Source organism: Balaenoptera ricei, chromosome 10 (assembly GCF_028023285.1).
Source record: "Balaenoptera ricei isolate mBalRic1 chromosome 10, mBalRic1.hap2, whole genome shotgun sequence".
Classification (NCBI taxonomy): domain Eukaryota; kingdom Metazoa; phylum Chordata; class Mammalia; order Artiodactyla; family Balaenopteridae; genus Balaenoptera; species Balaenoptera ricei.
This window is the reverse complement of record NC_082648.1, coordinates 103,949,329-103,975,711: the sequence shown is the minus strand read 5'-3', so window position 1 is coordinate 103,975,711 and position 26,383 is coordinate 103,949,329. Positions and strand designations below refer to the sequence as shown.

General features: G+C 59.1%; 1 protein-coding gene across 3 annotated transcripts in view; it reads right to left on the bottom strand.

Moving 5' to 3' along the window:
* The window catches only part of TBC1D22A (TBC1 domain family member 22A), a 318,315-nt gene that overhangs the window by 53,035 nt on the left and 238,897 nt on the right, over positions 1 to 26,383 (bottom strand). For 2 of the 3 annotated variants that reach the window (XM_059937194.1, XM_059937196.1), the window contains one exon: positions 25,053 to 25,180. The exons of the other annotated variant lie outside the window; for it this stretch is intronic. In XM_059937194.1, the coding sequence (XP_059793177.1) occupies positions 25,053 to 25,180 (128 nt within the window). The remainder of the gene's footprint in view (positions 1 to 25,052; positions 25,181 to 26,383) is intronic. 3 annotated transcript variants of the gene reach the window in all.

Below are 26,383 nucleotides of genomic sequence, written 5' to 3'. Positions count from 1 at the left end.
CATCATTTTTATGGCAGCATTAAATTTTAAGAGAGAATTGAGAGGGATAGAAAATCTATGGCATATTTCCAGCCCCCAAAGAAAGCCTTTAATAAATTTAGAACTTTTCAGTTTTACATTCAAATCTGACCCCAGGACCAAGAAGCTGCCTGGAGCCATCCGTCCTTCACGCCGGAGTGCGGGGCCTGACTGCAGCCGGGAGGGCGGCCCCCGGCCCCCAGCTGGCAGGACAGAGCTTGCTCTGCTGAACCAGACATGAGATGTAGCCCCAAGAGGCACAGCAGCGAGGACTGGGAGACGGGGCCACGTTACCCTCCCCCGAAACAAGGTCTGGCAGGTGTTTACAGGTGTGCCCTACAAGCCACCAGGTAAATCAGATCGGGGGTGCCAGGCCCCCCCCCCACCTCCCACACAGCCCTCTGCGGATGCCGGCGTGCCGGGCCCTGTGCAGCGGGGTGGCGAACAGAGCCCAGCCGGCCGGTCCCGCCCTCCAGGACTCCCAGCTAGTGTGTGTGTGGCACGCGTGAAGACGGTGCCTCCACAGAACAGCAGGAGCACTAATGGGGTCCAGCAAAGCGCTGCAGGTGCAGAGAAACGAGGGCCCGGACATCTGAAACCGGTGCAAACGCCACCCTGCTGAGCCAACTTGGCAGGTCGCTTCCAGCCAAGTGTGGGATCAGGCACCGCACTGCTGGAGCCAAGACGGCCGTGATGAGAAGCTCCGTGGGCTTATTTTCAGAATCACACAGTAGCCTCGTGCTGGAGAGCAGTGAACCAGGCAGAGGGGCCACTGGGGAGAAGCAGGGGCCTGCCCGAGGGACCCTGAGCTTCAGTCCCTCCGGCAGCTGCACAGCTGGGCAGCCTCCCTCCCCTGCCCCGCCCCTGGGCAGCCTCTCCAGGCTCTGCCCCCGCTTCCCTCCTGTCCCCAGAGCTCAGCGCAGCCCCCCGCTCCCGCACGCCTCCGCCTCGGTGTGCCTTCCACGAGCAAGCACACGCAGAGGTCTCTGAGCACCCACGCCGTGCTCACCCACCTGGGAACGTGATGCTTCATGCAATGCTCTTACAGACCGCGGGAACGCAGCGCGGCTCCAGCACTGAGCTCAGTGTGTAATTTGCAACCCAAAGAGGCAGCCGGTCTCAGGGGAGGAAGGCTGAGCCCAGCCAAACACGCCACTCACGTCTCATCAGAGCCCCGCGTGACGCACAGCGAGCACACGTTCCTACGTTCCTCTCCAGCAAGGAGGGAGAGACTGACGTCCGCATCCTACGGGCTCTCTGGACTTGGAAATTCAAATGAGGACATAACTTTCATTTACTAGGACTCGCTTATTTGTTTTCCTCTTTCCCAGAACTTCGACAAGCCACGGCTATAAAGCATTAGCAAGTGTTTCTGGGTTGACAGATCAAATCACAGGATGGTTAATGGACAGAGTTTCATTTAAAAGGAAAGAATGGAAATGGCAGGGTGGAACCCTTTCCCTCCAACCCTGAGCTAAGGGTTTCCCATTTTAACTCTGACTATGAAAGCAATGACTAACAGTGGGGTGCAGCTGACCCCCGAGAGGGGAAGGCCTAGGGAAGACCAGGGGCGCCCAGCATTCCACGTGGAGTGAGGAGGAGAGCGGTCCTGCACTGCCACCGAAAAGCAGCCAAGGACCAGCAGGGACTGACCGAGGGCCACAGGCACGGCCATGGCCTCGTGAAGTCCAGCGGGAAGACCAGGTTCAACGAGCCGACCCACAGCAGCTTCGTGGCTGGGAGACCTCGGGGCAGCGCCGGGCCGGCCCTGAGCCTCAGGAGGACCCACTGACGACGCAGGCGGGGCCCGGCTCCCGGCGCAGTTACCGACGGCCACACAAGCCAAGGTGTAACACCAGTGCTTACGATGGTGGCTGCCACCGTGGGCTCTTCGTTGAGGGGTTTTTATTTTCTTTCATTTATAGTTTATGGTCATTCCCCCAATCATTCAGGAGACTGGCTTCTAAAATGAGTCTGAAGTTGCCCATTAAAAAAAAAACAAAAACAACAAAGCCTCAGTATAGGGTTCAAACTTAACATCGATAACTTTAAGAAATGTTTATATCCTAAGATTCCCAGAAATGGAATTGCTGGGCCGTCTTCAGCCTGTAATTCACAATAATAGGGAATCACAGGGAACCACTTGGGTGGACGGCGCTGGGGCAGTCAGGGCAGCTTTGGTTCCTCCCAGCGGTGGCTCTTGAGGAAGGGGACGATGCTGACAGGAGTTTAGGGCTGGTGGAACTCAAACGCGTCTGCACCATTCAAGGGGAGGACTCGACAGCTACCCACGGAGCCTGACACACACAGCACTGCAACCTGGGCTGAGAGACGGGACAGCGGAAGTGAACGTTGTGTGGGGTTAGGCTGCTCACGAGAACTGTCAGCTAGGACCTGGCGGGGGGGACCTCCCACCTGGACCACTCACATCAACAGCAGGCTGGTGAGGGAGGTTCGTCCTCTGGATCAAATTTACAACATAAATCACGCGAACCTGGAGATTCTTTGCTGAAACTCTTTCAATTTGGTGCAAACACCCAGAATTTCACTTGGTAATTTAGTCAAATTAACTCCTTTAAAAACTTGCTTTTGCAACTTTTGTTGTATTATTTGATTTTGCAGTTGGAGTTATTTTAACAATGTATAATATAATTAGCCACTTAATGTCATTAAGAAAATTTATGAGCCTTCATGAGTTGAAAAACAGTCCCAAATGGTGTTTATGAGCCATCCAGGACTAAAAATAGGACCCCACTGCCTCAGTGAAACACGAAATGTACAGTCACAAATAATATGTCTAATTATGTATTAAACTAATTCTCGCCTTCACCTTTTGAATATCTAAACTCCTTACCCCATGTATCATTTTAATTATTTTTCCAGTTCATTCCCAGGGAAACTGGCTGATGGGGAATTAATTAATGGGTCCAATAAAGAGGCTGCCGGCATTGTTCACACCACAATCTGAGCCCTGGCCTCATGTGCATGTCTCCTTTTATTCTAAACAATAGCGCTGCTGAGATTTCGGCATGAAATTGTTAGCTCATTAAAGAGGACACAATCATACCCATTTCCACAGATATTCAACAGTTACCCCATTTTACTGCAACACGAGTCCATGAATAGAGCAACCACTGGAGTTTCTGGCCCCAGGGTCTGAGAGACGTCACAGGTATGTAAATACCACCCTGCAGATTCCACCTGATGACATGATTCGGGATCACTCAAGCCCAGGAAAGACCCTATGTTTAAGTCCCTGTGAGACACAGGGGAGGCCTTTCACCTTCAACGTCTCGTGTCCTGCTGTACACGCTTCCGGGGAAGGGGCGCAGTGCCCGGGCGAGGCTGGCCCTCCTGACGGCCCAGCGTGATGTCTGCTTCACCCCCAGAGATGCTGGCAGAGGGGAACAGGGGGCCTGGGGGGACAGGGTCCTCTCCCCGATGGCGGGCCACGCACGGAATGCCTCGCCCGAGGTGGTGGTGGCACACAGCAGGTACTGCCCCTGCAGCCTGGCACCCAGACCTCTGCCCACAAGCTCCCCCACTGCTGGCCAGCTGAGAAAACAAGAGCCAGGAGACCAGAGCCTGCCTGCGGCCTGGACGGCTGAGCCACCCACCCTGGCAGTCCCTGCCTAGCACCTTCTACTGGCTGTGGGGAAGGAGCACCTACCCTCTGTCCCCCACGCACCTGAAGGCCCCCAAGGCACAAGGTGTTCTCGTTTGTCTTTTCGTGTCCGGCACGAGCACTCGGACGGGTCCAAATACCCACACAAGCGCTCAGAGCGTCAAATATGAATGGATGGACAGACAGACAGATGGACAAGTGTGCTCCAGGGAGACGAGACCGGCAGGTGCCTCTCCCCTCCCGCCACCTTCAAAGGCAGACCCAGTAGAGCCTCAAGGCTGGTCAAATGCTGAGCAGAGCGCGGCTGTGTGCGCGTGTGCATGGTTTTTGTCTGTTTCTTCCGAGTTACTGCATAAACGGCCACCGTTCCTTCCTGAGGCCCTGGCTCCAGCCCAGCATCTCTGCCTGTTCTGGCCTGACCCCTGAGGATGCACGCAAACCTCCCTCCCATCCTGGGCTGGACAGGACAGTGCGGGACAGGCCTGGCCTTGTGGCAGCAACCCCGAGGGCCTCTCAGCTGGCTCCTTGGACCTCTGTGCGCCAACCGTGTCCAGAGTTCACTGCGGTCACACAAAGGGAAGCCTCTCAGGAGGGAGAAAGGCCCCGTCTACCCTGTGTATGTCTGTGCCCATCTCTGCAGGCCCTCTCTCCCCCGAGTCTCACCTCTTCATCACTAGAATGAATGAAAGAGGAGGCAGGATTTATTCATTTAAAACAACACCTGGGGGGCTTCCCTGGTGGCGCAGTGGTTAAGAATCCACCTGCCAATGCAGGGGACACGGGTTTGAGCCCTGGTCCGGGAAGATCCCACATGCCACGGAGCAACTAAGCCCGTGCACCACAACTACTGAGCCCGCATGCCACAACTACTGAAGCCCACGTGCCTAGAGCCCGTGCTCCACAACAAGAGAAGCCACAGCAATGAGAAGCCTGCGCGCCGCAACAAAGAGTAGCCCCTGCTCACCGCAACTAGAGAAAGCCCGGGCACAGCAATGAAGACCCAACGCAGCCAAAAATAAATAAAATTTTAAAAAATAAATAAATAGATAAAATTTTTTAAAAATAAAATAACACCTGGAAGAATGGCACTGGGATTCGCCTTCCAATGGCCTTCCTTTGCTTCTACACTCCTGGAAGGAGGTTAGCAGGAGGCTTTAAAGCGGGCTGGTGTCAGGCGGGCCAACGCAGGCAGGGAGGCCTGCAGGAATAGTGCCACCCAATTAAAAAAAAAAAAAAAAGCCCCAAAAAGCTTTGCCATCACCTATCCAGAACAAGCTTTAAAACTGGATAAAAACAACCAGGTGAAGAAGTGGGCCGGGGTGAGAGCAGAGACACCAATGAGCTCTGAGGTCGAGTCCATCCAGGGGCCAGGGGTCTCCTCGCCGCCCCAGGGGGACAGCTGCTCCGTGGAAGAGTCAGGGGAGTGTCAGGGAAGTCGGCGACCCCAGGTAAGCTCGGCCCTCCTAGATCCGGGTAGCCGTGGCAGGGAATCCTGTGGATGCCCACCGCGCCTCCCAAATCCGCCCTTCCCTTCCAGGAACACCAAGCAGCCAGGCAGGCGGGACGGCACGCTGCGGCCTCCCTCTGCGGCCTCCGTCTGCGGCCTCCGTCTGCCGCCTCCCTCTGCCGCCTCCCTCTGCCGCCTCCCGCTGCGGCCTCCCTCTGCGGCCTCCGTCTGCGGCCTCCCTCTGCGGCCTCCCTCTGCGGCCTCCCTCTGCCGCCTCCCTCTGCCGCCTCCCGCTGCGGCCTCCCTCTGCGGCCTCCGTCTGCGGCCTCCCTCTGCGGCCTCCCTCTGCGGCCTCCCTCTGCCGCCTCCCGCTGCGGCCTCCCTCTGCGGCCTCCGTCTGCGGCCTCCCTCTGCCGCCTCCCTCTGCCGCCTCCCTCTGCGGCCTCCCTCTGCCGCCTCCCTCTGCCGCCTCCCTCTGCCGCCTCCCGCTGCGGCCTCCCTCTGCCGCCTCCCTCTGCCCGGCGAGTCGGTCACCAAAGGAACGGGAACAGGGATGGGGCTGCCCCGGGCGAGCTCCTCTTCCACCGGCGGGGCCACGACCCAGCTGGGGCTCTGGGGGCGCAGCGGTCGCCCCTCGCCGCAGTCCCGCTCAGGGGTTCCAGGGCAGCCGCCTTCCTGCACCGGGCGGGAGGTGGCTTTGAGGTTGTTTTCGTGCATTTGGGGGCATTTTTCTCTTTTCAACAAAACCGCCAGCTTTTTGGGAAGTGCCTGTGTGCTCTACGCGCAGCCCTGGCTTATTTAATTGCTGGTGGCTCCGATCCCACAGCGTGTCGGCATGTCACAACGACACAGGCTTGCCGGAAGCACACTCCCTGTGTGTCCCACACCTCACAGCGCAGGGTGGCCGCAGACAAGGCCTTCCTTTCCTGGGTCCCTAGGTCCAGTCATCCACGGGCCGTGGTCCCCAGATGTGTCCAAGGTCCTCCAAGTCAGCAGGTCCAAAATGCGGCTCAGCATTTCTCCACAATCCTTCTACCTACCACCATCCCCCCTCCCCTGCCCCATGCACCACAGCCAAGCGGGCTGGCCGCGGACTCCAAGAGGGATGCAGAAGCGGCCAGGGGTCCCTGAGCCCCCCGACCAAACGCAACACCGAAACCTGGCTGCTTCCTGGCACCAGGAAACAGGGATGAGATTGGGCAACGGAAAGCCTGGGTGGCATCCGGGGACAAGGCTCCGGGCACAGCAGCCTTGGGCCCTTCCTCCCTCCCTCCCTCTGCTCACGTACAGCTGGAGGGCGGGGAATGGTAGAGACTTCAAGATCTTTCATCTCTCAGCCCCTAAAATTAGAGGGGAAATCCGAGGACATGCTCCCTTAGGTCTTCTCCAGGGATCCATCCAATCAGTTTAGCGCTTTGAACTGAAGGACCTTGCTAGGTCTCCACGGAGAAGCACAGCAGGGAAATGAAATCTTGGACACCATTTATTCCTCGACCCCCCTGCTCTGGAGCAGGTCCAGGCGCACCCGGCCAGGGGACGGGAGAAGGCCCTGCGAGGTCTCTGCTCACCTCCTGGGGAGAAAGGCCGCCACCTGAGCAAAAACCACATCTGTGCCGCGCAACTTTGAGGCCGGGGCTAACGTTAGTGAAGAGCCAGAGACAGATTCAAACACCCTTAATTTATAATTGAGACTCTGCTCCTTTTCAAAGCACTGATACATCCTTTAGAACGGCCTCTTCGTAATGATGGAGATTAATGTGTAGAGTACATTTTTCAAAAGACTGTCAGTTGCAGAAAAGAAAGACACTTCTAGAGTTAACATTTTTTTCTCTGTGAAATTTAATTAAAAGCAGCTCATTCTTGACACCTTATCACGCCGGAGATCCCAAGGATAACGAAGACAAAGCCCCTCGTGGCGACTCTCAGTTATGAAAACCCTGGTGCGCCCAGGGTTCAGCTTTACCATGACAGTGACAGTACAGGGGGCCCAGCTCTGCCCCACTGCTGAGCACGACCAGGCCCGGGTTGGCCCCCAAAGCCACAAAGCCACAGAGGTGTACTGATAACAGTGCCCGGGTTGGCCCCCAAAGCCACAAAGCCACAGAGGTGTACTGATAACTGCACAGCAATAAGAAAGAAACACAGCAATAAGAAAAGGACTTTTTTTCCCCCTGAAAATGTACTACCGTTTCTGTACTTAAAATGCCATCAGGCGAAATCATCCAATTGAAGCATTTAATCCTTCCTGACATGGACCACATTGAGCTGAATAGCTCAATCCGTGCAGACACTGGACAGCGATTCCACGTCCCTGGTCCCGTGTTTACTAAGCACACGTGGCGTCCGTGGATGAAGCTGCCCGGCAGGGAGCAGCCAGACGGTCCCACACAGCTGCCCAGGGTGTGCAGCTCCAAGGGGCCACCTCACGTTCCCGCGTGCCACCACACGCAGGCCCCAGGACTCGCCCGTGACCTCACACACCTGCCCTCGCAGAGCTGGCACGGACAGGGGCAACTGCTGTCGCCACCCTGGGAAGCTCCCCCCTCCCACTAGCTCCCCCAGAACCCGCCCCGGCTCCACTGGGATGTGGAGACTCTTCCCTCCCCTGATCTGGGTGGGCCTTCGTGGAAGGGGCCGTGCAGTGCTGGCCACTCCCCGGCCTCGGAGGCCACCTGGTTCTCAGAACCCAGCTGCCATGCCCAGAGGGAGCCCAAGCAGCCCCCAGGCCCCCCGGAGCTTCCTGCTGGGACAGCACCAACCTGCCAGCCAGGCAGGCAGCCCTCTTCAGAGGGCGCTCTCCAGCCACCCGCCAGGCCACCCAGCAGGGCCATCTCTGCCGAATCCAGGGTAAATGGCCTGTCTACAAGCAAAACAAACAATTGTTATCTTGATCCAGGAAGCTTGGGAAAATTTGCTTCCCAGAAACAGGTAACCAGCACAGCACCTAATCCAGAGGGAACCTGAGGGCTGCATGAGTTGAGCTGGCCAGGTGAGGGGGTTTGGTGGCCCAGAGCAGCCACTCCAAGCAGAGAAAGGGGACCGGCTAATCCATCGCCACCGCACGGCCCCCAGGGCCACCAAACGCAGTGGTCTGGTCCTGCGCGTGGGCCAGAGGGCAGGTGAGAGACGGCAGAGTGAGTACAAGCACCGGCTTGCAGGAGGCTCTGGGACCACCCCCGGGACAGAGGGCGCCGCCTGGTGGTGGAAATGGGAGGAGAAGTCACGTGTTATCTCAGACGCAGGAGCAACAGGTGGGGAGGAAGGGACGGGGAGAGTCCAGGACAGGGTCCACCTTGGCTGAACTTAGAGCTCAGCGAGGTGGGGTGTCAGGAGTCGTTGTTGCTTGGATGCCCCCCACCAAAGATCCTGGTCTGATGAGGCACTGGAATTAAAACTGCCCCAGCAATTCCAACGTGCACCCAAGGCTGAGAGCGACGGGTCTCAGACGAGGCCAGGTGTGTGGCTGGGGTGACCGGCCACGCCGTGCACTGCAGGGGCCACCGGGCGGGAGAGGCCCGAGGGCCCGATGAAGGGTCCCATTCAGGACTTGGGACGCCCCTAGGTGCCTCTCCTCGCCCACAAGGACAGTGAGGGACGGCGGAACTTTCCTGCTCACGGTGCCCCACAATCCAGTCGGGACATGAGACGCTTTTGTTCCAGGAGCCACCAGCTGTCTCTGATTGAACCTCGCGACCACCAGGACCGAGTCCTGACCTCCCCGCAGTCCCAGAGCAGCGGCCTCCAGCCTGAGTGGGCGCTGGAGTCTCCTCAGCCTTGTTGGGACACAGGTAGCTGGGCCACCCTGGAGATTCTGATGCAGCGGGTCAGGTGGGGCCTGAGAACATGCGTTTCTAGCGAGGTGATGCCATGCTGCGACCCGGGGACCAGGCTCTGAGAATTGCTGTCAGAGAGAACATCACAAGTTCTGTCTGACGGCCAAGAAAAGAGGGTTGGGGACGTACCCTGTCACACCTCCTAACCTCGAGATGGGGAGAAAGTAGCGATTTTAAGGAAAGACTCCTTTACAACAAAGGAGGACTCAGCAATTAAAAGGCACGAACTTACTTATAATGCAAAATCATGAATAAATCTCAAGATAATTATAAAGAGTGAAAGAGGCCAGACAGCATATCCTGCGAGGGTTCCACGTGTATAAAATTCTAGGAGAGAGACAGGTCAACGCTGTGGATGGACTGTCCCGAGGGGCTGAACCATCCTTGTGTCTCAGTGCAGAGCCTCTGTGAGGGCAGAGGGCGCTCAGCCAGGGCACAGACAGGACACAGCCCCGGGCACTCGGGGCCACGGAAAGCGGGGCCACCGCCAGGCAAAGAAAAGAGCTGGGGCGGGGCGGGGGGTGCAGCTGTGGGAACAAGTCGGGCCCTCCTGAGTCCTAAAGCACATCGTCCCTGAGGTCCTCTGGAGGGGACAGAGGACCGTGGCCGAGGGGGTCACGAATGCCATTCTGGGGGCGCTGCAGGTATATTTCGAGTGGGCAAAGACAGGACCCCCGACAGTGAAATGTCGACGACAGCCCGCCTCTGTCGCCACCAAGCTGAGATCTGAGAGGCACTGGGCCAGTGGAAGGCGGAGGCGCCATTCACACTCCACAACAGAAAAGCGTCCAGAAAGCACAGGCTGCTGAGAGGGTTTATAACTAAATCGTTCACCCCTTTCTGACAGCACCTCCCCGCCATGTAATTTGGCAGTTGTTCGCCTGCAGAAGCATCAGCAGCTTTTCCCGAAAACAGAGTCAGGAGCCCTTAGCAGCGGCAGCCCAGCTGTGGGAGCCCTCCGGCACGTGCTCGGGATCCGGGGAGCGGGGGCTGGCTGCTGGCGACCCGGTCTGAAATCATGACGGAGCAGATGAGCGCAGAGAACGCGCCCGACCATCGGGCACGAACTGCCCCAGTCCTGCCCAAATGAGCATCTGCTTCCAGCGTCCCAAGCCCCCAGAGTCCCACTTAGGGATGAGGGTGTGCCATCTCCCACCCCGTCCCTGGAGGCCAGGAGGCTCGCGGTGCCCCCACCCCCAGGCCTCTGCGCCAGGAGCAGACACTTCCCGGCAGCTGAGCGGTCACAGGACACAGAAGAGCCACACTCGATGCAGGACCCACACTCTGGAGAGTCGTAGAGGGTCCTCTTCAAACACAGTCTTCAAAATAATAATAAGATGCCTCCTGTTCCTGTAAAGTATAAAAGCCAGAAACGCACGCTGGCTCCGCAAGGCAGGCACCTCTGGACCGGACACCACGTGGGGTGCTGCCAGGGCTCAGGTAAAAACAGCACCTGCATGTCACTCGAACCAGTTCATGATGGAAGAGGAGGCCTCTGATTCTGACATGCTGGGCAGCAAGGGGTAAAAAAAAACTTTTAGGAAATCTGCAACTCCTTCCAGTCTTTAAAACATTTTATGTGATCGTCCAATCCCTGCGGTGAGCAAGCATCTCTAGGGGACGGACACAGATGTGCTCGAGTTGGGGGTGAAAACACTCAAAACCCAATGTTCAAGTGGAATGTTGAGCTGCCTGAAATCTGCAGCTCAAATGATGTCAATGAAAAGTAGCTGCAAAGCCAAGGTTTCTCAAAGGCTGAGTGGGAGTGGGCACGGGCGTGGCGGGGAGGTCGGGAGAATCCACCCGGGAAAGCCCCTGCTGCCCGCCCCACCCCGTTTGTCACTGCTCTCCACCAACCGCTCCTTCCCCAGCAGAGGACGGGCTCCGCGCGTCAAACACGCGGACGCCCAGTACGTGGATTCACGACAAAGCAGGAAGTGGGGGTGATGGGCAGTGGAGGTGCCCCGCAGCCCGGCCTGTCTGCCAGGCCCGCTACACCGGCCGGTGGCTCTGGACAGAGCACTGCCCTGGCTGAGCCCCGATTCCCTCACCTGAAGGCGGCTGTGAGGGCGCCAACTGCACCCGGCTGCTACGAGGAGGCCGAGGGAAGCATGGGATGCGGCCACAGCCCTGCCGTGACAGCCGGTTCTTTGCGGTGCAGTGTGGGCAGGGCGGTGGGAAAGGCCACCCAGTGGCCCAACCTCCTCTGACCCCATACGCCTCCCGCAGGTGGTCAAGCACGGACACACGAGTCCTCAATGTCATTTCCTTTACGCCACTTGGTTTAACAGACACTGACAGCAGCATGTCTGTGTCAGACGCTGTTCTGGATGCTGGGACCCAGAGACCCATGCGGCCAAGGCCCAGCCCTCGAGAAACCTGCTCTCCTGGGCCGGCCTCCCTCTGAGCCTCGCCTGCTCTGGATAAAGGAAGCCCACGCAGGCTCTGAAGCGCGGTTGCATGGTGACGTGCGGCCCTGGGAGCAGAAAGGACGGGGGGGCAGGGACAGCCACCAGGGGCATGGGGACAAGGGGACAGGCGGCCGGTGTCCAGAGGAGGGAGGCTCTGAGGACGTGCTCAGCCGAGAAGCCTGGTCCCCAAAGAGAGGCGGTGCCGGCCCCAAGGGCTCCCAGCCCTGCGCACGCTCCCCAGGCCTGTGCCAAACACACCGCCCGCCTCCCTGTTCACACGGTCACGACGGGCAGGAGCGTGACTTAAAGGACCAGGAAGCCAGCACCCCTGCCGGTCTCCCCACGGCACCGCAGCGCGGGCATCACGGTGTGGCATCAGCAATCGGGAGGTGCCTGTCGCCTGCCCTGCTACAGGCCTTCAATAGGAGGCGAGGCGCCTTTGTCCTGTTAGCACACGGACGAGGGGACAGGAACGCCTGGATTCCGAGGGCCCGAGAACGGGGGGAGCAGCGCGGCCGGAATCGCGACGAGTGGGGCCAGCGCCTCTGCCCCGCGAGGTCTCGGCCACACCAGCAAAGAGCCCGTGAGGCCGCACCTGGGAGCAGATCTGCGGGGTATAAACAAGGCAACAGGAGCTGGGCACACAGGGAGGGCAGCCGGAGTGGCCACAGACAGCGGGAGAGACCCGCAGAGAACGAATCGCGGCCTCTCGAACCTCGGGTTTCTCTTCCAAAAAACGGAGTAAACAGCCGCCACTTGGGGAACGGCTGCACGTCCGCGGTGGGCTCGCCTGCCCTCTGCTCCGCCCCTCCCGACAGCCTGTCCTGCGGGTCCCAGCCCCGGGCCCAGACAAACGCTGGTGGCAGCGACGGGCACACTCAACTGATTCCCTACAGTGTAAAAATGCCCCGCTGAGAAACCATGGACCGAGAAAAAGGTTATCTTAAAACACAGCACAGCAGCTACTAAAGATCAATATATCCGAAACTTCAGAAGTGTAACAGTAACCACAGAAATAAAACCAGAATCGAGGGATTACCATCTATTGCTTAAGTCGAGTTAAGAAAAATAACATTAGTTAAAAAGCCTGATGACGACAAGGGTGAAGAAAGCATCACTCTCACGTATTGTTGGTCACGACGTCCACGCAATGCCCCTCAAGAGCGATTCGCATCAAGTACCTTGAACACCGTCACGCCCATTCACCCCCGTAAGGCCACTCCTGCCAATCTGTCTTAAGGGACTATTAATACAGAAAAAGCTCTAAGCACAAAGAGGTCACATCACAAGTCATAATTACACTGCAAGACTGACCCGCCACCTTTAAGCAGACGATAATATATCCACAGGGCAGGATATTATCAAGATATTATGCAACCCTTTAAAGCGATGGCTGTAAGGACTAGGAACTAATACAGGGGGAAAAAAAAGAAAAAAACGTCATGATGGGGCAGTGTAACAAACGCAGAAAGCAAAACTGTATATAATACGTGATTATTACGTTTAAAAAAATTGCCGAGAAAAGACGGAGAAGGAACACTAGCGTGCCCCCACAGCGGCTAGTTATGTCAGGGGGAGGGTTTCTTTTCTCTAAGAAGTTTCTGCAACATACTCTCAGGGTGAAATAAAAGAATATAAAATTTTAGAAAATAAGCAGTGAAGGAGGCCAACTGGGAATTTAACCACGGTCTAAGGTTTATCTACAGCAATGCAACTGGTGCCAGCCAAGGGGGCCTGGATGTTCAGTGAACCCAGGGCAGGCCTGTACTTTGCTCGGCAGGCCTCTCTGCACTCACGGTTAAGTACAAAGAGGTCTGCGGAGCAGCTAGGTTAGCATTTGGAAAGCTCGATGCTCACACAGCGAGAGGAAGCCCACGGCTGGCCCAGGACACCGTCCTCATGTCACAAAGCCTGGTCTCCCAGGGCCCAGGAAGAAGCCAAAGCCCACCAGCAGCACTGAGTGGTCACCCCAGGGCACCACGGCCTTCTCCTCGTGGTCGTTAACAAAAGGTCCCAGAAAATTGGACTGGAAACCGTGAGAATACTCCCCACACTTGGGATGCACCAGGCCAAGCTCCAGAAGGCAATCCGCAGGCCAACTTTTACTTTTTGAGTTTCTTCCAGAGGACGTAAAAATCAGGGTAATTACCTGGCAACGCTAGACCCTTAAAGACGAGTCTGTAAACCCAGGGCACAGCGGTCAGGAGAAGCGCCCCTGCGTGGACGGCCGTGACGTCTGCCAGGAGCTCGCAGTGCGTGTCCCCCCGCACACCCACGAGGCGTCCTCACCCCCAACGCTGCTCCTGAGTAAAGAACAGCGGGTGCCCTGCCGGGGCGCCAGGGTCAGCGGACCAGACGGCCCCGCCCCGCCCCACTCAGGGCATTCACGGGGGGAGGAGACAGGCAAGGACGGCGACTCTCATTCAGTGTCCCCGCGCACGTGGGCGTCCTGCAAGGGCACGGGGTCGGCACACGAGCAAGGTCCGGCGGGGGGAGGTGTCCCAGTGCCTACGGTGACTCTGCCTGTCCCACCCTCCTCAGGCCTGGCAGCCGCCATCACAAACACCTGAGACGCCATGTCTACGCTGCCCTTTGCCCTTTGCCCTCCGCCTGGTAAGGAGGCCTGTGTAACCAGGGGCAGGGGTCGAGGCAGAGCAAGCGCACCCACCTCCCGGCCCCTCGCTGGTCCCCGCCTCCCAGCAGACCCACCCAGAGAGCCCAGAGGGGCCAGGCCACATCTGGGCTGTGAACGCGGCCCAGGGCCACCGCATCGGGACGCATCCTGTCTCCTCTGGGTCTCCTCCAACAGCCCCCAGTTCTCTTGAGCCTTCTGTCCAGAGGCCAAAGGATGTCAGACAAGGTGCTTCAGGTCACAGTGCAGGTAAAACATTCATAAACGCATCATTTTAAAGCTGAGCACAAACGCGACAGAGCTATTATCCTCAGTGTAACTCTGTGCGAGGCCTCCAGCCTCCTCACCTGAAACGCGTGCACACGAGACCCTGGACACCCAGCCAGCGCTCCAGCAGCCCCGCTTTGCGGGGGGGACGCGGGGATCGCCCGCGACAGCGTCAGCCGGCGCCGTGACTACGCGGGAGCTGGAACCCGGGAGACGGGGGCACCGTGTCAGGGAGACACAGAGCCAGCAGGAACACGTTCTGGATGCTAACCCGTTATTTCTGCCCACGCATCCCAGTTCCACACCCAGAGCCCCAAAGACCAGGTCGGATGCCAACGCCAGGCCCGGCCCTTAGACGTGGGCAGCACGTGTGTCCCCAGGGGTCTCTCCCTCCTCATCTGGTCTCTGTGGTTCGGTCACTCACCGGCTGTTCCTGGTCATCCCCTGGGTGCATCTAACCGGTCACTAAGGGACTGGGGGCCTGTCCCAGAGTCCACAGCCTGCCAGGACCAGGGGTCGGTGGTGCACCTACAGGGGAGTGACAAGATGCGCAGACCCCTAGCAAGGACTGAGCGGCACAGGTCTCACTCAGCCTGAACCAGGCCTGCAGAGGGAAGACATCGCCACAGTCCCCAAGCCCTGAATAAGTTCTGATAAACCCATCCTGATGGAGATATGAAGAAAGAAAATCTTAGAGTCACTAAGGACGTTCTCCATACTTCTTAAATACCACCTCTAAATCCCCAGGCCACTGTTTCAATGCCGCTCTGGAGGAGGGGGTACAGCCCTCTTCCAGCTCCTCCCCGCAAACTTAGCAGGGAGCACGGTCTCACTGAATATGCTCCTTTCTACACCCTTCTCCGGCGGACAGTGATCTATGCCTGCTTCCTGGAGGGGGGCCCACGTGAAATGCTCACGACCTCAAACCTTAATGGGCTTATGAAAAAGTATGTCGTAAGGAGACCTGCTTCTCCAGTCTAATTAGATTAACCCAATCCATCAGGCTCACCGCTGCCTGGTTCACTGAGAATCGCGCTGCAGAGCCCTGGAAGGTTCGGGAGAGCCGCGCGCTGGCACGCTGCTCGGCACCCCGTGGGCTCTGCACCGAGCGTGCTCTCCACCACCAGGCGCCGCAACCCGCACTCCTGAGGGTACCGCGGGGTGTGAAGGCCCAGGGCCACCTTCCAGAGGAGTCGAAGAGCAGGTCCCAACGACCCCTGGAGAGGCAGGACCACGGAACAGAGGATGGAGCCTCGGGAAAGCCTGCACATCGTCTGAACGCAGCACCAGTCGCTAAGGTGGGAGTGACCCCAAGACGAGGCTGGACAAGCAACGGGGCAGAGCCTGCAGCTCCGGGCCCTCCTGCACGCCTGGCCCCTCCGCCGCGCCCGGCCCCTCCGCCGCGCCCACGCGAACACCTCGGCAGGATGCCCGGCCGCCCTGCCAGCTCTGCCCCTGGGCCCCAGGGCTCCATCCGCCACTGCCCAGCAGGAGGACGCGGGGCTGGCGAGAACCATGACCGAGAGCTGAGCGCCCGGCGCCTTCACCAGAGCCCCGAGGCGGCCCTCACAGCAGCAATGGGGACTCTGCACGGGTGGGATGAGAGGGACAGCCGCAGCGCCAGGTACGCATCACAGGTGGGGCTAGAGGCGTGGCCACGGGAGCAGGCTCTGTTCTCTTTTACGGACTGGAAACCAAGGTTTGCAGAGGTCAAGTCACCATCTGGGAACAGAGCTGGCCCACCTCCGCGGATGAGACCGTGGGCCTGCCGCCCCTCAAGGCCCCTCTTCTGTCCCGGCCCCCAGACACCCCGGGAACGACCACACCCAGCACAGACCTTGCAGCGCAAGCCGTGCCCACCTGCCTCTGCCAGCCTTGGAACACGCTCTCCCTCCCGTGCAAGCTGCCCCCGCTTCGCTCCGAGCCGGCTCTGTGCCCCGTCCTCCGCAAGAACTCTCCGCGCACCCTCCGACCCTCAAGGTCCCCTCGGGAAGCCTCCTCAGCACCCCTGGGCAGCGTGCGGTGCCCCCAAGTCCCCGGCGCCTACTTCATTACTTCCATCACAGCGCTTCCTGCCTGGGCTGTAACTACATCACGCGCCCACCTCCGCCCCAGGCTGCGGACCCCTAGGGGGCAGAGATGCTGCCTCGTGTGTCTCAATGGAGTCCCGGAGCCCCACCCCGCCCTGTTCTTTGTGCACCAGGGTTCACATTGTACTTGGTGGGCAGGTAGCTGGGTGGAGGGAGGGAGGGAAAGAAGGGCGGATAGAAGGAAAGACAGATGCCCGTAGGACATCAGAAGATACGCCCCTTTTGGGCTTAGAAAAGTGTTATTAGTAGAACTAACTTGCATTTCCAATGAGAACTTAAATGCAATTCCATGGACTGACAGGCTGATCTCCAAATTCAAAGTTATTTCTGGGAAGGCACGTCCCCCCGCCTCCCAACCTTTGCAAAAAAATTTCTTTTCGTCTGAAAGCATTAGTGGGCACCAACACCGTGCTCACTCTGTGTGGACGTCAAGGACAGATTTGAAAACTCAAAGGCCCCAGTTGAGGGCTTCATCTGCCGCGGGCCTCCACAACCCGCCTCTCCGCCGACAGCTGCCACCTCCTGCCACCTGCCTGCAAGTCTCCGGAGCAAGCGCCAGGCCTCGGTCAGCTGCCCAGGGCCCCTCCCCTCGAGGGCCAACACAGGAAGCCCGACAGGACTCCTCTCTCCCACGCCCTCTCCAGTCTATCCCACCCCATCTTGCCCAACCCAGTAAACGCGACCTGAACCATCTCCTGCCACCAAGACACGAATGCATTAATTATCTCCTGCTGCTTAACAAACTCCATGAACCGGAGCAGGACAGGCATCCCTTATCTTGCTGTTTGCATGGCTCAGACCTGGCTTCGGCTGGGTCTTCTGGCTCAGGGCCTCTCACAGGCTCAGCCCAGGGCCAGCTTGGGGCCGTGGTCCTCTCGTGTCCCCAGGCTCGCTCCCGTGGCTGATGGCAGCCTCGGGTCCTCCCCTCTGGGCAGCTGACAACGTGGCAGCAGCTCCCCTCGGAGCGAGCCAGGGTGGGAGCAGAGAGACGGGGTCACAGTCTCAGAGGTGACATCCCCACACGCTTGCTGGATCCCCTTGTAGGAAGCGAGTCACCACCTGCAGCCCACACTAGGTGGCGGTGCCCGCAGGAGGGCAGGACACGGACACCCGGCAGCGGGCACCACTGCAGGCCCTTCCAGAAACATCCCCTGACCTAGCCTCGTCTCTCACTCTTCAGCCCGTCCCTCTGACTCCACCTTCAAACTTCAGGGTGTACGTAAAGTCTGGAAACACCCGTATTGTACCCTTCACCAGATTTCCCAGCCTGGAGATGCCTGGGCATCGGGCAGTCACACGTGGTGCCTGGTTATTGCAGATCCAGCTCTGCTCGCGCCTGGAGCCTGGAGCCTGCGGGCCTCTCCACACGCCCCCTGTCCCGGCTGGGCTCTCAGGATGCCGTTAGCCTGAAATGCTCTTCCCCGAGAGCCCCTCCCAAAGCTCCCGTCACACAGAGCAGCGGCCCTGCAGGGCCACCTCCTGCGGACCACCTCCCTCCCCCAGCCGCCCCGGCTGCACAGCCCTGCGACCTCCCCACACACAGCCAGGCCCACCTTCTTCCCAGGGTTTGCTTGGGCTCCCTGGCCAGGAAGCGGGCTCTGTGAGATCAGGACCCACCTCTTCCGTGGCTGGGTCCCCGGCACCGAGGACAGGGCCAGGCCCACAGCAGGCGCCCAACAAACGAGCACTGACTGTGACCCCGGGGCCCGGCCAGCGACAGGGGTCCCACACTGCCGGGCTCCTTCCCGGGAGGCCGGGAAGTCTGCCGAAGTGCAGGGGCGGCCTCACCTCTGGCGACGGCTCGCTCACCGCCTCCGAGGATGGGGAGGCTGCACCAATGGGGAGACTTCACCTAAAATGGCGCAAGCGGCCACGTCTGCCGCAGCAGACGCGGCATCTCGGGATCAGAGCCAGCTCAGGGTCTCGGGGCATGCAGGGCTCCGCGGCAGCCCGCGGGGGCCCTGGCGTGTCAGGGGGCAGCTGGCAGCTGGCCTTCAACGGGCCCGGAGGCCCTGCCCTGCCCCTGCCCCCGACTGGCGCGGCCGGGAGCTGTGAGACACGGGGCCGCATCTCAGAAGGGGCCCAGCTAGGCCCCCAGGACCCTGGAGGAGCTCGACACACAGCCCTGCCACCGCGTGAGAGAGGAAGGCTGCAGCTCGGTCCCCCGCCCTCACACACAGGGAGCTGTAGGGTGCCAGCTCCTCAGACCGCAGCCCCACTGTCCCCGCACATGGCAGAGTGCTCGGCCAGGGCCGGGGACGCGCGGACGGCGGGGGCCCAGGTGGGGGGACCCTGCTTGGGCCACACGCCGCTGGAATGACGCAGAGGCCAAGTCACTTGAGCTCCGAGACCTCAGTTCCAATTTCTGTAAAAACTGGCTGATAACAGTGACAGCCCGGCAATAAAACCCAGAATTTGTGCAGCTCTACAGTTTACAAGATACCGGCGACAGCGGTGTGGGAAGAAAAGGGCTCTTACCCAGCGCCCACCGTGTGCATGGTGCTTTCTAAGCTCCGCGCGGGAAGCACCCAGTTCCCCACGAGTCTGGCTGGCGAGGCCGCGTCTGCCCCTGGGCCCCAACAGCGGCGCACCTGTGCAGCCCACATGGCCCCCGGGCCCAAAATCCTGCCTGCCTCGCCCTTTACAGGACCTGTCTGCCGATCCTTGTGTTAGAAACTCCTCCTTCAGTCCCAACAGCAATCCTAGGAGCTGAGCTTCAGGACCCTGGACCTGCCCAAGGCTACAAGGGCAGCGCTGGGCTAGGATGGAGAGGCCGTTCTGCCAGAGTCCCAGAGGTCTCAGTATCCACGGGGCTTACGTGGAACATCCAAACAAATCCTTATGTTCCATTTGGCCACAGAAGAGCGATTCGGAGCTTTACTGGTAGAAAATGCCCTCCTGCCACTTCCCTCTGACGGCGTGTGTGCCAAGAGCCAGGGCCAAGGGCCGGGAGCACCAGCCCAGGCCGCTCCAAGGCTCGTGTGAGAAAAGGAGCCGCTCGCCAGCCAGGCCCCGATGTGTGGGTGTCCACGTTTCCTCTCCTGTGTCAACAGCCAGCCCCTAAAGACGCACTCGGGGACACGAGCAGTACGTATACATTCTTAATTAGAATGTATACCTTCTTAATTAGAACTCCAGTGGCCTTTAGACGCCACTAAGAAGGAATTTAATAAATGCTTTAAGCCAGTGAAGCCACCTTGCAACACTCACCTGGCAAAAGGAAGTTTTTCCTTTTCTTCTAACACAATCACTAGGTTGTGGGAAACAGCCTCCGTGGGGACCCTCAGCACGCCCTCACCTACCCAAGCCGCAGTCCTCGGGATGGGGTGGGGGCCACTGCCATTCCTGAAGTCACACGCGTCGTCACCTCTGCGTGGACACGAGGCTGTGACGCCCCCTCCCCTGGCCCGGGGCCCTGGCTCCACCAGGGCTCACGCCCCGAGTATCAGCCAGTGATGGGAAGACCTCAGCCAGAGCCGGAATGGGAAGGAAGGAAGTTACTAGAATGTAGAGAACAGGTATCACTGTTCTGAGAGCCTGGCTCTCACATTTCCATTCCAGAAAGCTGTTGATGTTTTCATTCCGAGACAGGTCCCAGCGGAGCCCACCCTCCTGAATCGGCCTTGGGGCGCCGGGGAAGGAGGGACGGGGCAGAGATGTCCACCACCCAGCGCGCCCACCTCTTCGGTTCTCCCGACAAGCCCATCAGCTTGGAAATGCCCGGGGTTTCCCAACGCGGCCCCCTCCCTGCACAGCCGCACCTCTCGGAGGACAGGGGGCTCCAGCCAAGTCCATTTCCTCACATGCTCCCCAGGGCTGGCTCAAGTCACTGCCCTGCCGGACCTGCACCTGCCCGCTGCTGCCTGCTGCCCACGGGTCCTGCACCTGCCTGCTGCTGCCCGACGCCCAGGGGTCCTGACCCTGCCCGCTGCTGCCCGATGCCCACGGGTCCTGACCTGCCCGCTGCTGCCCGACGCCCACGGGTCCTGACCTGCCCGCTGCTGCCCGATGCCCACGGGTCCTGACCTGCCCGCTGCTGCCCGATGCCCACGGGTCCTGACCTGCCCGCTGCTGCCCGATGCCCACGGGTCCTGACCTGCCCGTTGCTGCCCGATGCCCACGGGTCCTGACCTGCCCGCTGCTGCCCGATGCCCACGGGTCCTGACCTGCCCGCTGCTGCCCGATGCCCATGGGTCCTGGCCTGCCTGCTGCTGCCCGATGCCCATGGATCCTGACCTGCCCGCTGCTGCCCAACGCCCAGGGGTCCTGACCCTGCCCGCTGCTGCCCGATGCCCACAGGTCCTGACGTGCCAGCTGCTGCCCGATGCCCACGGGTCCTGACCCTGCCTGCTGCTGCCCGACGCCCACGGGTCCTGACCCGCTGACTCCACCAGTCGCTGCCAGAGCAGTGCTGCATGCAGCTACTCTGGGTGGGCCTATTCAACATAAATCTCAGTGAACTAAAATGAAAACTAGAGATTCAGCTCCTCGGTCACACTGGTCATATTTTTCGAGTGTGGAAAACCCACGTGTGCCTAGAGGCTCCCCTCTGGGTGGTCCCGTCATCCTAGAGCCTTCTGCTGCTCTGGGCCTCTCTCCCTGGCTCGCACTCGGGTGTGTCCCCTCCTGCCCGGGGGACGCCCTCCTCCGGCTGCCCCGCCTATTCCCCTAGACCCTCCCTAAGCCACCTCGGCCACGCTCACGAGGTCCTTCCTTTTAAAGGCCAAATAATGTTGCGTTGTGTGTGTGTGTGTACACATGTATATATAGACATACATACGTGTATACACACACAATTTATCTTTTCATCCATCGATGGACACTTGGGTTGTTCCATATCTCGGCTGCCATGAACATGAGGGTGCAGATACCTCTGTGAGATAATTTCATTACCTTTAGACAAGCTCTGTAAACTTGCAGGATAAAAAAAACATCAATATACAGAACTCGGTTGCATTTCTATACACTAACAATGAACTACTGGAGAGAGAAATTAAGAAAACCATCCCATTCACAACTGCATCAAAAATAAAATGCTTCGGAATAAATTTAACCAAGAAAGTGAAAAATCTGTTCACTGAAAACTAAAAAACACTGATGAATGAAATTGAAGAAGACATAAATAAATGGAAAGACACTCCTCATTTGTGGATTGAAAGAATTAGTACTGTGAAAACGTCCATATTACCCAAAGCAACTCAAGGCATTCCCTATCAAAATTCCAATGGCATTTTTCACAGATACAGAAAAACAAACCGAAAATTTGTATGGAACCACAAAAGACCCCGAACAGCTAAAGCAACCTTGAGCTGGCCGACATACTAATGCCATTTAGGAAAAAAGAAATACAAACCAGAAAACGCACTTCATCTCCCATCTTTCAGGAAATCAGCAGGTGCCGACCCCTCTGGCTGTCTCCTCCCAGGCAGGTCCCCCAGGGGGGAGGACAGTCCCACTCACAGTGGGGGAGGGGGGCTGCCGCACCGCCGACGCCGGGAGAAGCTCACGCGGTCCTCGCCCGCCCGCGTGGTGGGACTGCAGCCCCGGTGCACACCCCAGAGAGCGAGCAACCGGGGGCCAGGGACCCTCCTCAACAGCGCACAGGCACACCCACTCCCATGGTCTGGGAGGAGGTCAAGCGGCTCAGACAGAAGGGTGGCTTTTGTCCCAGGAACTGCCAGGGGAGGGGCTGGCCCGGGGGTCGGGGGTGGCGGTCCCTGGAGTCAGTTGCCTGTTCCCACCAGGCCCCCAGACATAAAGTGCAGCCAGGGACGCGGGGAGGGAGCGCAGCCCTAGGACCCACCTCTGCGCCCAGGGCGCCGGCCGCTGCCGGGAGACGCCCGAGGAGCAGCCCCGGAGCAGGCCCTGGGCTTCGCAGGGACGCAGAGGCCCACGAGCCCCGAGCCATGGCCACCGTCCGGGGCCCACCCACGTTACAATAAAATAGAAGCCGCATTTGTGGCTGTTCTTCCACAGGGAAGCAATTCCAGAGAAGGTGCGTGAAACCAAAGACCGCGAGGGAGGCCTGCTAAGGCTGGAACACAGGCTCAGGGCGCAGAGCGGCTCTGAGTGCAGAGGGGCGAGAGCTGAAGCGCCGCTCAGTGCCCGCCAGCAGGCAGGGTGCCCTGGAGTCCAGGCCCCTGAAACGCGCAGCCGAGTGGCTTTCCGGCCTGCTGCCCCAGCCCTCCGCAGCCCGGGACTGGCCCCCCAGGCCGGACCCAGAGGGCCGGGCTCAGCTTCACCGTCCAGGTGGCAGCAGGAGGCGGCAGGTGTGGCCCGGAAACACCCGCGTGCTCTCCCGTCAGCCCCGTGGGGCCCTCGCTCGCTAGGGAGGGAGCCCACGCCTCCTGCACACGGAGCGGGAACGTGGAGGGGAGCCCACGGGAGGGGAAGCGAGGGCCGGGAGGACACGGGCGGGACGGAGCGCATCCCGCTGCCCCAACGGCCTCAGTCAGCCCTGCGGCCGTGGACCCACAGCACAGCACACGGGCCCAGAGTTTTCTCTCTCATTTGAGGTCCTCAGAATCCACGTGTCGGCTCCAGCTATCGCGGGTGGGACGCACCCTTCCCCCCGGCTCCCCCTGGGAGCTGGACCGGCTGCTCTGCCACGGCGGCCTCCACGGCGGCCCGCACCCAGCGCCCTGCTCGTAAGGGGCACATCATGCACCCAGGGCTCACCTCCCCGCTCTTCGGGCTACTTCTGCATGATCTGCGCTTTTTAATCGCCTTTTTTCCTCCTTGTAACTAATGCCCCTCATTCATTTTTGTGCCACCATCTAGCCCACGGCCTGGGACAGATTACGGATAGCCTTTTGTTGACACATGTCCCAAGAGGATTTTAAGCTACCTTGTAAGGGATTAAAGAGTTACTGAAACCTGTAATGGCCCAGCTAATAAACACCCTAGTTGAAGGGAGAGTAATCACCCGATTGCCATCCTATGATTACTAGGTATTTTCATTGCCAAAAGACGCAATGCAATTTCATGGTTACTTGGGCCTGTAAAATAGAAATACCCCCAATTTTTAAGATATGAAAAGGTTTATGACGAGGGTCCCGTCAGTTCAACAATCAGTCCATGGTACAAATGAGTCGATTCATAACAAAATTTAATTTCAAGAAAATTAACTCAATAAAGATGCCACAATTGTGCTTAAAGTTTTAATATCTATTAGGAGTTTTAGTGAAGTGGTGCAGGACCACAGACGTGCAGATCCATTTTCTGCTCCTCAAAATGCGACTGACTTAATATCTAATTTATTCATAATGGGGACAGTATCACAGGGAACTCTGTGTTTAATAAGGGGGGTCAGGATCTCAGTGTAACCTATCACTAGCAGAGAGCGTTCAAAATTTACGGGATATGAAGTTTTGTTTCCTGCGACGTAACTGAGACCTGATCGATAGCACCAGGCCAATGGCCACTTTAACCAAACAACCCCCCAAAAAAGGCTTTACATCCCAGGAAATGTGAGTGGCTAGAAATTCTGCAGCTGTCAAGTACCTACGAAAGCAAAACCAAAGTGGGGGATTTGGGTGCAGCTACTGACCAGTCATAATTTCTGTAGCCAACACCATTAGCACATACAGCTGCAAAAAGGAAAAAGCAAAGTCACAACACAGGGCTTCAGAGCCACAAAAACAGCCACAGACCCCGTGCCGGGCACACGGGCACACAGGCAAACAGGCACACGGGCCAGCATGAGGAACAAAGCTCTAGGCTACTGTTCTTGATGACCTGGGAGAAATGTGCTCAGAACTCAAGGCTGGCGGGCATGGGGGCCAGCAGGGCAGCAGCTCGAGGTCCCCATCCCACGGACGATCGCACCATCTAGACCAAGGGCTCCTTTGATGAGGAGGCCGGGGGGCGACGCCCTTCCAGCCTGCTCGGGGCCCCGGGCCCCCACTGCCGTCTTCGTGGACGTCAACGCACGGGAGCCCAACCCTGCGCCTGGGACTCCTGCTGCCCGACGAAGAAGCCCGTGGCCTGGGGCCCCCTCTCCCAGCCTCCAAAGGCAGCTGCCCAGTCCAAGGCCCACGAAGGGCTAACGCCCAGTGCAAGAAAACCCTGCCTCCCGGAGTTAAGAAGGAAAGCCAGCCTCCGAGGGGACGCCACTCCAAGTCCACACAAGGTGCCTGCTCGCCATGAGCCATGAGGAAAGGCCAGCGTGGAACCCCCGGCACGGCCTCAGCCGCAGCAAACATCTCCAAGAAACTGGAGAGGCATTAGAATAAGCAACGTGACACTCAAGGGAACAAAGGTGGTTTGTTCCAGAAAACGCTGTGGAGAGGAGGAAACTTCACAGCGCACTGAATCTGTCGGGGACTTTTTAAAATCTTTATCATGAGTGACTCAAAACACAGACAAGGTGTGAGTCCTGAGCGTGAGTGTGTCCGGTAGATGCAGCTCAGAGTCTCGCTGGAGTTACACCTGCCAAAGTGCAAACTGCACAGCGGGATGAAATCCAGCTACAGGTAAAACTACAGAAAGTTCTTTTCCCTGTCTTACATCTAGTCAGATGACAAGAACGCCAGAAGTGGACTTTAAAAAGACCGCATTTCAGTGGAAGGATGCTTTGAAGGCAAAATCGAGCACAGCAAAGGGACCCAGAGCAGAAGGTGGCAGGAGGTGAGGTGCCGAGGACATGGCCCGGGCCCTCGTGGGGGCAGGACCTGGCCCGGCTCCCGCCGCGGGCACCCCGCGGGAGGGGGGGTGCAAGGGCCGCTCACCTGGTACGTGTCCCACAGGCGGATGGTGCAGCGCAGGGGCACCTCGCGCATCAGCAGGTTGTTCATCCAGCGGAAGGCGAACTGCAGGTACCTCACCTCGTGCTGGTCCAGGTGCCGGTGGACTTGCCCTGCAGGGACAAACACAGGCCCCGCGGCTGTCAGGAGAGCCCCCGGAGGCCTGCCCCTTCCCTGAGGCCCCGGGCCCACCTCGGAACCCCTCCAACCAGCTGAGCCACTGCCCTCAAGGAGCACGGACGGAAAAGGAACTTTCACTCCAAGACCTCAGACTCTCTTCCTCAAGGCATACGGGTGGTGACGGCGGTAACGGTAACTAGGACCACGACAGCTCCCGCGGGCGGAGTATGCGCCCCGTCTGGGATGCCCCGAGCCCCACCCCAGGAACGTGCCCGGAGTCACTGGCTCCTCCTCTGGTCTCACCCCCCGCTCCCCGCCTGCCCTGAGAGGCAACCCTGAAAAAGTGTACAGCTCCTTCAGTGCTCCCGACGAAAGTTCTAGAAGCGGCAAACAAACAAGCGGCAGCCAGGGCATCAGGGAAGCGCGAGGCCAGCTCAGAGGGCTGCAGTGTGGGCGGACAGTGACCTCAGGGGTTCCCAGACGTCATCCTCATCTCGGCGGCTGTTAGAACACAGCTTCTCGGGTGCACCTCGACTTTCTGGATCACAATCTTCCCGGCGGGATCTGAGTTTCTGTGTCTCCAGAAGATTTCTTACATGCCAGCCACACACCTGTGCTGGGAGCCCTCTCAGGGACAAGTTACACAAGGACTCGGCACCCGGGCCCCCAGAGACAGAGGAAGACGGGGCTCCAGCCTCTGACACAGGGTCCGCGTCCCAGGAGAGGCTCCCCACGCAGGGCAGGGCTGGCTCTGTGGTCCGCTCTACAGCTTCTAATCAGCTTGTGTTGTACTAAACACACTTACTTGTTCACTTCACTTCACGACCCAAAACGGTCCCCTCCTGCTCCAGCGGAGGATGAAGTGGGAGCAGAGCCACAGCACAGAGCCGGTGGAGCCTCCAGGGCGGCAGCCCCGGCACAAACGAGCCACACGGCTTGTCACCGAGGAGAGCCCCGGGGTCTGCAAGGGGAAGTGTCCTCCCCGTGTGCCCAGCTTGTAAGCTCGGGGGCCACCTAATACCACGAGGGGGTTCCCCTCCAGACGTCGTGAGGGCCCCGTACATGGCCCACAGTTTGAGAAACACCAGCTGGCAGACAAAGAAGGACCAGCTGGGCCAGAACCTCCCTTCTCAGCCCTCGGCCCCCAGCACTGCGCCCGCTCGGGTGACACTGTGTGCCCGGCCAGGCCCCACCCG